At 43.2% G+C, this 12,675-nt stretch overlaps 1 protein-coding gene across 3 annotated transcripts in view; it reads right to left on the bottom strand.

Annotated features, from left to right (window-relative positions):
- Positions 1-12,675, bottom strand: part of LOC130177290 (diacylglycerol kinase beta) — a 104,854-nt gene that overhangs the window by 57,447 nt on the left and 34,732 nt on the right. For all 3 annotated transcript variants that reach the window (XM_056388881.1, XM_056388883.1, XM_056388882.1), the window contains 11 exons: positions 12,057-12,209; positions 11,520-11,569; positions 11,080-11,154; positions 10,266-10,385; positions 9,510-9,627; positions 8,878-8,966; positions 7,526-7,642; positions 6,351-6,449; positions 4,414-4,524; positions 4,226-4,299; positions 1,284-1,358 (listed from right to left, as the gene is read on the bottom strand). In XM_056388881.1, the coding sequence (XP_056244856.1) occupies positions 1,284-1,358; positions 4,226-4,299; positions 4,414-4,524; positions 6,351-6,449; positions 7,526-7,642; positions 8,878-8,966; positions 9,510-9,627; positions 10,266-10,385; positions 11,080-11,154; positions 11,520-11,569; positions 12,057-12,209 (1,081 nt within the window). The remainder of the gene's footprint in view (positions 1-1,283; positions 1,359-4,225; positions 4,300-4,413; positions 4,525-6,350; positions 6,450-7,525; positions 7,643-8,877; positions 8,967-9,509; positions 9,628-10,265; positions 10,386-11,079; positions 11,155-11,519; positions 11,570-12,056; positions 12,210-12,675) is intronic.

Below are 12,675 nucleotides of genomic sequence, written 5' to 3'. Positions count from 1 at the left end.
ATTAATAATCACATCATTACTGTTAGTCCCAATCACAACATAATGCTCTCAGGAAGGCTGAAACATCACATTGTCCTAGTAGTGACTCGGGGGAAGCCTATTCAGCAAACAGGTAAACATGGATTCTTCACTTCACTGACGAAAAACTTAGTTCAAGTTGTTTCACTCAGTTGTGTTGCAGCTAAGCTGTATCATATGAGGATTTTACCAAAGCTAAATGTCCAAAAAAAAAAAAAAAAAGGCTGAGTCTCACATCACAAGTACTGACATCTCTCCCAAAGTAAGAGTCTTTGTGCTTGACGCCGCATGTATCATCTACAGCATTCTCCCCTAAGACCTGAGTGCGTCATTGGGTCGTTTTTCCTACAATGGGCTCTCGAGGGCAGCAGCTCTGTTTGCCGTGACTGAGAGAGAGAGAGAGAGAGAGAGAGAGAGAGAGAGAGAGAGACGAGGGAGGGGGGAGAGTCACACAAATAGAAGTGAAAGGATGGTGGAGGGAGAGATTCACCTTCAAGGTAAAGCATTTACGGCGCTTGTGCTGCGTAGGGCGTTTTTGTTCCGTGAATGGATACAAAGCGCAACAGCATTAATTTTAAAGTACAAGCTGTGCTCAGCTCTGACGCATGTGAGTGTGTTTGTTTGTGTGTGTGTGTGTGTGTGTGTGTGTCAAGAGGTCAAATGCACACCACGGCAGTAATGCAATGGTCCCATTCTCCTTCGCCGACCTCCACAGCGGTTAGTCTGACATGAAGTAAAGAGGTGGTTTAACAGAACACCTCTCTGACTGAACAATAACCAACTATAAAACCTTCCTGCTTTTTATTCATCAGCTTAAAGTCACTGTAAAATAAATCAGCGGCACCTCTGCTTTTCATCTATTAATAAAGGACAGCTTTATGTCTTTGAGTCTGGCTCTTTATATCAACTCTTTATCCACTGATAGATAAAGTTTGCAGACTTTTTCGAAACGCTCTAACAGGCTGAAAAGACCCCAAAGTTTTCTAAAGCCCTAACAAGACATGATAAATATTTCATCAAGACATGAAACAACTGAAGAAATAAATCCTGTCGAGAGGAGCTTTACAGTTGATATATTGATATCTGTTTCATATCTTTTAAGTTAAAACATAAGTAAATGTGGCTCTTTCACCATGTTCTGAAGGACAGAAAACAAAAGTATGTCCTCCTTATACTAGCATGAACAACCCATATGATAAACAGTGTCCTCTATCCATTTGCTAACATAAAGAAAGTCAGTGATAGGATGAACGCAGCAGACTTACCCGACCATTGGCCCCCCTCGGTCCAAACTGTACACCTGCCTGGGGTTTAGTAGGTACCTGAACTTCCTCAGGACCCTGGAAGAAGAGAGGGGGAGGAAATAGAGTGAAACACAGCAGATGTAATATGCTAATTCTCTTCTAAACTCTTGAGGCTCTTACATGGTACATACCACTCTTCCTGGGGTTCTATGATATAAATAGCAAATAGAAGGGCACTCATAGAGCACAGACCTCCACCAAGGCCAATGTCAAACAACATAGACCAGACCTCCGAGAGAAAAAGAAAAATTCTAATTCATAGTAATTGATCCGGTTCTGCACCAAAATTTAATCCACCAATTCATTGACTCATTCGGTCATTCATTCACTGGGCCATCAGTCACCAACTGTCAAGTCATTTCAGACCTTGCCGCTCCCACCTGACCTGCAGTAACCTCAGCCCTGGAAGCCGTTCCAGTCACCTGTTGCCTGTTCCCTCATTAGCTCCCTGGTATATATACCATCCACTTCCACTTGTACTCTGCCAGATCGTCTATTGTGCCATCTCAGCCTCTTTTCGTGTTTACCTGTCTTTGCCTGCCAGTTTTTGACCTCCTGCGTGTTTTTGGACTTTGCCTTTTGCCTGTTCCCTTTCTGTCTTTTTGCCTGCTGCTCCTTACCTGCTCTTGCCTCTACTACCCTTAAATAAAGGTGAACATTTTGGACTTTTCACCTGTGTCTCGGAGTCGTCCTGTGCGTGTCTGAGTTGTGGCAGGTTTGTAGATGCGGTTCATAGCGACAGTAACATTATGAAACACCAAAAATGAAAAACCTTCCTATGAATGTTCCCAAATTTTTGACACAGTCAGAACTGCAGGCTGTATTTGGCCGTCAAAGCTACAAATTGGCCGTGATCAGAAGCACCATTTTGGATAACAACCAAAGAATCACCACATTTCTCTGACAACTGCAGAATATACCAGTGTACAGCAAAGAAACTCTGCTAGGATGACTTGATGGATCGATCTTTATATAAGTTTACAGAGAAACAAAACACACATACAGTATGTCAGGTTGATTTTTCACAGATCTATAATAATCAATCTTATGGAAAGGTGCTGCCAGTGTGAGCATCATCTCACTCAAAGCATGTGAAATAGATTCTGCACAACCTCAACACACATCTTAAATAATCAAGTCTAAAGTGATGCTGCAGTTTCTGCCTGAATTAAACAGAATTGATCTTTTCAGAGTTTAGAAGAAGAAGAAGAAGAAGAAGAAGAAGAAAAGGAAGAAGAAGAGACTTGATATGAAAGAGAGAAAGAAGTGGAGAGTTTTAGTTTGCCTGCTCTTCACTCCTCCATCTATGATATTTTTGCTCTCTCAAACTGTCAGTGTGTTAGCGAGCTGCGTGTCGACACGGCAGTTTCCTGTAGCCTTGTGAGAGTTACATAAAACGCTCATTGAAGCCTGCACAATCATCTTCATGAACGTCTCACGTAGGTAATTTTATTAATTCCTGAAGGGTTTCTAATATCCAACAGGAGACCAGCCGGTTTATTTAGGCTGCTGGAATGCATTTATATAACCGAGCGAATAGATGGCTAAGCTTTGTGAATTAAAAACGTATGATACAGAAAGGGACATGGGGTATTGATATGTAATTAACAATAATACAGAAGCTTATACAGCTTCTGATAAGTTCATCCATTAAACTAAACAAAAAAAAAAAAAGGTTTCAATTTTCATGCTGATAAAAATAGCAAAACCATAGTCTCTGGTTTCCTGTTCAAAATGTTTTTTGTGCTTATTAATAGAAGATAATTTCCTTTCTAATGGTAATTAATACCATGTTGCTATGGTAATGTGTCAGGCTGAGGCAGAGCAACAGGGTGTGATTGGTCTCTGTTGTGAGGGAGGTGGGGAGAAATGCAACAATGAATACATGACATTTATTTGCCACTAGCAAAAACCTCTTCATCATTACATGACAGTGTTCAGAGCGACAGCAGGGAGGTGCAGACACTGAGGTGTCCTCTGTGACAGAAATCAGTTGCTGTCATTTCCTGATAACATCCCTAAAGATCTCTAATAAGACCTCTAATAATAGTGTGATTCAATCACACTAAATCTGTTACCACTGGTTACCACTACGTCCAAATCCAGTAAGTCCACAGGAAGATGCTGCACTTGATATATAAATTATCTTCACAGCTCACAGTCTAAATGTCTTGTTTCCTGTTGGTGACCCAGGAAATTATTCAGTTAATGAAAAGTGAAGGAGAAAGTGTGAAATGGGGAAAAAGAAAGAGCTGCTAACAGAGTCCTCCAAAAATCACAAAAAAGAAAAAATGAATGAATCAGTGGTGAATCTGTTTTTATGGAGGATCATTTCACACAGAATTAAATTTAAACAGAAACATTCTATATTAAAAGGGAAAGTGATAAATAAACTACTATTATATTACACTATCCCATCTATGATTAAATGTTAAAAGGCAAATTGATGCTGAAATAAACAAAATGGCAATTTTTAAATTCACAGTAAAATTCAACCTCCTAAAATAGAAAAGAAGACAAGCTTCTAAGAAACTGCTAAAACCAAAAGGTTAAATGCAAAAGCTTAAACTGATATGTTCAATGGAAAAGGAAAACAAAAACATAAAAGAAAGTAATAAAGGGAAAATAAACTATTAAGACATAGCTATCTTTTTTTATGTTTTCGTTCTTTAATACATTTAAAAGAAAAATAATTTCCACTCAGAGTTTTTGAACGATTGATTTCTTTTTTATGAATTCTTTTAACTAATCAACCCAAAAACCGACTAATAAACACAACTTCAAGACTTTATAAAAAACTTTAAAATTATGAGCTTTACAGATCCTTAACCTATAAACCGATCAGGCTTTAAAGTGTAAATATTGGAGCAGACCATGTGACCACAGCAGAAGGCCCAACTTACCGCTCCCCCTGCCTCCCTCCACTCTTGGGATTGACCAGGACCAGGAGCGGATGCGTCCCTGGGAGCGGGGTGATCTACAGACACGGAGGGAGAAACAGAATCAGGCATCTGCTAACCAGCTTTGAGTGATCACTTCAACGACCTACAGGATGAAGGATGAATCGTTGCTGGGTGACAGACTGGCGTACCTGAAGTGCTTGTCCGTCCCCAGGGGAGAATTTGAAAGTCTGATTGGTGTCGTCAGGGCTGGTGCTGGGCGGAGACTCCCCCTCACCACGCTTCACCACGGACTGACGGTCCTGTGAGAGGAGGAACACTGATGGACCGGCGATCCCATGTGCACAAAAATATTCCCTTTATAAATCAAAATTAGCTTCAAATGTTCTGCAGGCGCTTGTAAAACATGTATGGTATGCCCTCTGTGAATATGGACACCAATCAACTTGTATGTATTTGTGGCGGAAACTGAGACGTCAGATCACAAAAATAGAATCATCAGCGAGTGTGAAATCAAGACAGGTGTTTGGTTGTCATAGGTCTGCTATGAGATGTTGGAGGAAAGCTTGTCATGAATGCAGGCAGCTCAGTCATCAATCCATCCACTCTCCACTGCTTATCCACGTTATGTTGGCAACAGGATAAGAAAGATAATCCAAACGCTTATCAATGTTTGTGAGCTCCTCAGGTGTTCCCAGGTGGCGTCTGTGATTCCTCTAGTGTGTTCTCTGTCTTCCCCACGGTCCCCTCTCATTGGGACTCTCCGGGTTCACCTCCACAGGGAGCTCTCCGGGAGCCATTAACTTTTAAAACAGGCCGTCCCACCTGCAGGGCACGTCAGCCCTGGTAGCACTACTTAAGGTGTGTTTTGGTTTGAACTGAACTTCGTCTTCACACAACACTGACAAAATTATAAGTTGTTTGAAAGCTCCAAGTCTCCTGATTCTCTCCGGGCAAAGCAATGCAGGATCCTCATGTGACTGCAACAGCTGTTTACACAGAACTGGTTCAGACCAAGGATCTGAAGTTCACTGAACTCACTGTGCTGTTCATGAAAGCAGTTTTGAGACCTTTTGCTTTGTGACACAGAGCATTATCCTGCCGGAAGTGGCCACTACGAGATGGTGAACTGTGGCTGCAAAGGGATGAACATGGTCGGCAACAATACTCAGATAGACTGTGGCATTCAGACCATGATTGATTGTGCCAAGAAAACATTCCCCACACCATCACACCACCAACCACCAGCCTACACTGTTCACACAAGGCAGGTTGGCTCCATGGATTCATGCCAAACTCTGACCCTACCATCTGCTGCCTCAGCAGAATTTACAGTCTTCATCTGTCCAGTGTTGACGGGCCTGTGTCCACTGCAGCCTCAGGTTTCTGTTCTTGGCTGACAGGAAGTGGAACCTGACGTGGTCCTCTGCTGTTGTTGCCCATGCTCCTCAAGGTTGAACCTGTTGTTCGTTCTGATGCTTTTCTGCTCACCACAGTTGTAAAGAGTGGTTATCTGAGTTAGCGTAGCCTTTCCGTCAGCTCCGCCCAGTCTGTCCAATCTCCTCTGATCTCTCTCATCGACACGGTGTTTCCTCCACAGAGCTGCTGCTCACTGGGTGGTTTTTTGTTTTTGGCTCCAGTCTGAGTAAAAACCCTTTAAGACTGTTGTGTGTGAAAATCCAGGAACTCAGCAGTTTCAGAAAAAATAAATCCAGCCCGTCTGACACCAACAATCATGCCACGATCAAAATCACTGAGATCACATTCTGATGTTTGATGTTTAACTGAAGCTACTGACATGTAGCTGCAGGATTTTATTCACACTGGCAACTAACTGTCAGATGTTTCTATCAATATTTTTGATCCATGTCATGACACACTGTGAATTCAACTGGCCACAGTCACTGTTCTCTGTCAACAAGGAACCTATGAACCTTTTTTAAAGTAACCGGCTAAGCCAACAGTGACAAACACAGTTGTGAGTGGGGTCTATTGTACGAGCACAACAGTCGACTCATCCAGTTTGAAAATTAGATTTTTTTAACTGAATGATTTCTTCTGCAGAACAAAGTCTCTATTGTGCATGTGTGTAGTCTTGTACATGGACAGCAGAGTGAAGCGTTCTCACCAGGACAACGGGGCAGATGTACGAGGGCAGCAGAGTGTGGTCCCTCAAGGCTCCCCCGTCGCACTCTGGCTTCACATTAGACGCACACTTATTATGGAGCTACAGGGGAGAGGAGAAGCAGAAACATAAGAACTGTGGGCGTGATCCATCTGTGAGACCGAGTATATCAAATGTGACCAATACAAAAACGCTTTTTACACTTTCTAGTTTGTTCTCCTGACAGGACGATATCGACTGATTGACAGGCCATAGAGGATCAATCACAAAGTTATCTGTGTGTATTTCTCTGCAGATTTATTTATAAACGCTGAGACGAGGACAAGCGCTTCATGAACTTGAGCGTCTTGACGGCAGGATCACTGCTGAGCAAACTCCAAGTCAGTGGTGACATCTAGTGGATGTGAAAAGCAATGTCAAGTAAAATGTGTGAAGGTGTGTGAGTGTACGTATTAGTGGCATTATGGGGACATAAAGTTGTTAACACTGTGGGGACTTGGTAAAAAGGGCTGATCCCTGTATAGAAAAACCATTTAATTTAGGAACAAGGTTCGGTTAACATTTGGGGTTTGTCTTATAGTAGCTGTGGTTAAGTAAAGGTTAGTCTCAAGGGAATGAATGTACACTCAGTTGGCAGTTTATTAGGAACATCCAGCTAAAACTAAAGCAGTCCAATACATACAATACCTACAATAACTCCTACGTTCATGAAGGTTATAATGCTCAGTGTCTGATGTGTTGAATTGCAGCACACAGAGACGTGATTCTGTTATAAAGCAATACAGTTCAACAGCTCAACAAAACTGCAGCCCGATTAGAAAATGATCAGAAAGTTGAATCAACACCTCTTCAGACAGTTTCAACACAAGCTGAACATTAAAACCTTCATGTGGGAGGATTTATGGTGGGACTGTTTGGTGTGCAGCCACCTGCATCTAATAAACTAATAAAAGTCAGTGTAATGTCCCGACGTCCCAGTCAGAGTCAGACTTTACAATGGCCATATCTCATTGTGTTTACCTTCATAAACAGCAGAAACAATAATCCTCCTGTAAAATGAATCTGTGTACCCACAACGCTTTTCTATTGGTCAACACAGGCAGTCTGGAAATGGCCGCTGCAGATAAAAGTGTTACCTGGTAAGAGTTCACCTGTGTCTACATAAGGCAGCAACTCACAGTGATCTGACACCAGACACAGTGCAGGCCCGTGAGGCCCTGGTAACACTTGATGCTTCTGTGACAGCGGTCGCACTTGGTCGGAGAGTTACCCTCCATCCACACATGCTTCATAGCCTGGAGGGCGAGAGGGCGAGAGAGAGAGAGGGCGAGAGACAGAGAGAGAGGGCGAGAGACAGAGAGAGAGAGGGCGAGAGAGAGAGAGAGGGCGAGAGAGAGAGAGGGCGAGAGAGAGAGACAGAGAGAGAGAGAAAGAGGGTGAGAGAGAGAGAGAGGGCGAGAGAGACAGAGAGGGCGAGAGACAGAGAGAGAGAGGGCGAGAGAGAGAGAGAGGGCGAGAGAGAGAGACAGAGAGAGAAAGAGGGTGAGAGAGAGAGAGGGCGAGAGAGACAGAGAGAAAGAGGTTGAGAGAGAGAGACAGAGAGAGAGGGCGAGAGAGAGAGAGAGGGCGAGAGAGAGAGACAGAGAGAGAGAGAAAGAGGGTGAGAGAGAGAGAGAGGGCGAGAGAGACAGAGAGAAAGAGGTTGAGAGAGAGAGAGAGAGACAGAGAGAGAGAGGGCGAGAGAGAGAGAGAGACAGATTCAGTGACAACAGATTCGATGTTCAGTGGTATATTGTATTCGGCAGCTACCTTTCCTGAATGATGTAAACATCATGCAGGTTTTAGGACATAAATTATCCAAAATACATTCAAGCACAAAAAAGTGCAATACTGGTTTAAACTGAAATTGAAAGCTACTGAAACAAAGGGAACTACGATGAGTAAAACCTCGGCTTCCAAAACATTGTTTATCTTTAAAAAAGAATCGCTTAATGGAGCAAGAAATAACCGCAACAGCTGAGACACTTGATTACTACTATATTACTATTACTACTAAATTAAATTAGAGACAAATGCAGGTTCAAAAAGCCAGATGTTAAACTGCATGTTTTCCCAATAAATAAATAAATAAACATTGAATAAATAAAAAGTTGATTATTGACGGGAGTGGGTTTTTGCCAGAGACCCGACAGTGAGTTCTGGTCACGACCCAGAGCTGAATGAAAGAACAAAGCTCTACAGATTGTAATCAGCATGTGACCTCAGCCAGAGAAATCATCCTCAACTGCCTGATCACGTCACCACTAAAATACAGAGGACAGTAACCAGATAAGAAACCCTGCATGACCTCACAGACCATCCCATGATCCTCCTTGCTCTGCTACACAGGACAGAGAGCCAGTGGGAGTCTGCTCAACAGACTGGTCAGTGTTGGAGTCTCATTACCCTGCAGCTCCGGTCCATATCAGCAGCACCAGTCTATGTTAGCATGTGCGGAATGAAGCCTCTCGTGCGTGGTGTCCGTACTTACGTTGGTGTGTCTACGTGACTTGGCGTAGGTGCTGATGCAGGCAGCGATGTCTTTGGACACACAGCGTTCATGCACTGTGTACTTGCATACTGGAGGAAAACAACAGTACAGTTCACATCACAGACCAGCTTCAACAACGGCTGACATATTCCTCACCTTTTGTGCTTAACGCCATTAAACTCGTCTCTCGTCTTAATAAGTGCAAGTGAAAACACAGTTTGCAGGAAATCTAATAAAAAGTTCACCACATTAAAGATCATTTCAGACAATAAGTGAGTACTTGAATTCAACAGTGACAATAACATCAACCTCCAGAGCTGCTCTCTGGTACAATTCAATCAGTAATGAAATTACATATAATGGGATTGTTAATGTTTTTAATGATGACTGGGAGGACTTTTAAGTGAAAAAAAAAACCCCACTGACTCAGAGGCACTCAGGCTCACAAACAACTTAAATTTGAGTCAGATGCAGGGAGTAGAAGACAATCAGATAACGATGGAGGGGCAGACAAAGAGATAATGACAGAGATGGAGAGGAGAGGAAGTCAGAGGCGGAGAGTAATGGACACGAGCAGATGTAAACAGACGGAGAAAAGGCAGACAGACCAACAGGCGGCCACAGAGACTCACTGGAGCAGCAGAGGCCCTGCTTGCGAACTCCGAGCAGCATGGTGTGGCAGTAGTTACAGTAGGCTGGTTTGTTGAAGTGCTTCAGACGCCAAACATGCTGCCCGTCCTCCTGTACATTCTGGGAAGAGGCAACAACAGATGGATGATGCATTTTTTTTTTTTTTACCATTTTATTACCACTTAGCAGCAACTGACGTAACACTGTTTCAACATACAGTAAATAAAAGAAAAAACAGAAAATCCCAAAATATTACTGATGTAATTTAGTGTCACTAACATATAATTTGTTATCCTGAAACCTCTGATGTGTTTATTTTCTATGTTTATGGGATCTTTTCCAAACATATCTAATATTCAAGTTTAAAACAGACATCAGTTTATTGTTGTAAGATGTTTTTAAACACATTATTAGCATCAGAAAAAAAGAAAAAAATCTAGTATCACTTGAGTTCTGATGGCATGGAAATATATATATATATATAAAATCCTAATGGTTTAAATATCCAGAGGTAACACTTCAGATCTCAACGTGAGAAACAGCCAGCATGATTACACCAGCGAAGAAGAGAGTGTCACCTTCCAAACTTCCATTATCTCAGATTCAACCAAAAATACACTGAAAGCATATGAGGAACAATTCAGGCAGTGCTGCCAACTGAGAACTGACCTCTGGGAAATGTAGTGTAAAAACACCAGAACAAAAGCTCCTTTGTACTAAAGAAAAAACAAATCAAAACACCAGTTACTAATCTGTACCGTATCCATGCCCAGCAGGACCAGTAAAGGGATGGTGGTGAGGCCTCCTCTGATCCACTCCTCCAGCGTGACTGTCCCGTCCCGGTCGTAGTCGATCTCCTCCATCATCTCCTTCAGTATCTAAAGACACAGAGATAAAAGTCAAATGCACAGACTCTGCCTGAGCTACACACTGCAGACTGCAGCAGGACTCTGACGTTATTAATCATTCTGTTAAATAATGTTCCACGAACAAAAAGACATGATCTCGGCACTACTACAGGAACTGCAGACGGAAATGAGCTTTTAGCCGTTTACATTGCTGGTGCAATAAATGTACTGTGCATTGTCCCTGTTAAATAAACAATAAACATGCTCATTTTATAATTAGCTTTAACACTGTTAGAGTTAATGATACACTCCGCCCAGGATTTGGTTCCCTTCACAAGATATAATGGCTTGAAGCAGTGAATGAAAATTAAATGAGACAGAATGAAATTCTTTAATCATTCCTACATAAGCATAAAACACGCAAACATTTTTTTAGATTTTCGATGTAATTTTGTTGCAAAAAGCAAAATAGTTGACTAACAAGTTTGTTCTAAGTTGATTTGTATAAAAAGAATCTGCCAGATGAGTAAATGTAAACGTAGGCGTTGGTCTTTGAATCTACTTGCTGTTTCAAGCTGTGTCAAGTCATTTCGTTGTTCATTTTGTTAAGTGTCATTCAAGGCTTCAGGTGTGTGTATGTGTGTGTGTGTGTGCATGTGTGTGTTTGTGTGTCTGTCTTTCTGTTGTGTGTCAGACTTTATTGCAGTCGAGTGTGTTTTCTCACCGGCCTCAGTTCTGTTGAGTCCCACTCCAGGTACTCTGCTACATGCACCATCTGATTGATGATGCGATCTAGCTCCTACGAAAAGAGAGACACAGCAGAGAGATGAAAACAGCCTTCCTACCTTCACCTCCTACTAAAACAACCCCCTCTCACACATTTCAAACACGGACGACAGGTGTGAGAAATGTGAAATTTCCCCTATGTAACCTATTCGTCTGTTTATGTGATGGCTTCAGCACATGGCTAATATTAAACTGAGCAGAACCACTACAAATGATCTCATGTAAACACAAATGCTGTCACGGCTGTGTTCACGTTACTATTCCTGGAGCTGCTGTGTGCAAAGGGCAACGTGAGAGACAAAACACAGAGAGGAAGATGAGGAGGAGAGGAGGAGGAGGGAGGGGGATGGGGTCCAGAAGCGAAGAGAGACCACTCACCGAGCTGTCCAAGACCCCGTTGCCGTCTGTGTCGTACAGCCGGAACATGACTAGAGGGAATCGAGAGAACAGAGATCCCATGATGACTCAGATGTTGTCAGATAATTAGTGGCTCTGTGAAGCTCTAACATTTGTTCCTGGATTCCCTCCAGATGGCCACAGGGTTAAAGAAGTGCAGCATGCTACTTCTGTACCGTTGCATGGGGACCAGTTAGCAGAGATTATGCTTGTCAGTGTGCACCAATATAGCCTTAGACACTAAGGAAGTCAATTGGGCGCAGCAGGGCTTAAGCGTGTCACTGACCTGCCCTGTGTGGGAGGTGTAATGGCCGTATCTAGAGCCCTGGGGAGGCAGCCAGAGAAGGAGGCAACAGCCTTATTACTCTCGCTGTCAACCTGAGCTGACGTGCTATTGAGACAAGCGGCATTAGCGGCCCGAGCGCAAACACACATTGCATACGACAGCTGCTCCCACTCGATATCCCTCTGAGAGGAGCTGACCCCTTCCGCCCACATCCCACCATCCCCGTCACTCACACTCCAGCTTGTCCTCCGGCGTCCCCCTCTCGAGCAGGGAGAGGTAGCAGACGATGTCCTTGAGGAAGACCACCTGGGGTGACGGCAGGGGGGGGGCCTTCTGGGGCGATGGGCTCCTCCGCAGTGACAAATGCTTCTCGGAGTGGCTCCTCTCTGTCGATTGCACAACACAAGTGTTCAAACCTGCTCACAGCACCCGCCGCACTCTCCACTCCGCCGAGGCAAATTAATGCAATGAAGACAGTAAATGACACATTTAAGGATTAGTCTGACAGTTTCAGAAAAAAACTCTGATCCCAGTGTAACAGGCAGAGACAAAACAGAGCAGTGGAGAACAGGTTGACAAAACACTATTTACACTGCAGACAGAGGATGGTGATGCCACAGGCTGCTGACCAAAACAATATGACATCATGTGACAGGGATAACAGATCTGTGAAGCCATAACTGGGTGAGCAGCACCTGGACAGAGCGAGTCATGTTAGAGTCTAAAAAAACTACAGCACCGTCCAATGTGCATTCAAATATCGACCAAAACAAAAGTCCGACTCTATTTCCTTTACTCGTGTTGCTTCTAAAAGGAGGCCTTTTTCAAACAGGTGTCCTCACCTTACCTCAC

Source organism: Seriola aureovittata, chromosome 11 (genome assembly GCF_021018895.1).
Source record: "Seriola aureovittata isolate HTS-2021-v1 ecotype China chromosome 11, ASM2101889v1, whole genome shotgun sequence".
NCBI lineage: Eukaryota > Metazoa > Chordata > Actinopteri > Carangiformes > Carangidae > Seriola > Seriola aureovittata.
The sequence above is the reverse complement of the archived record's forward strand: the minus strand, read 5'-3'. Positions and strand labels throughout refer to the sequence as shown.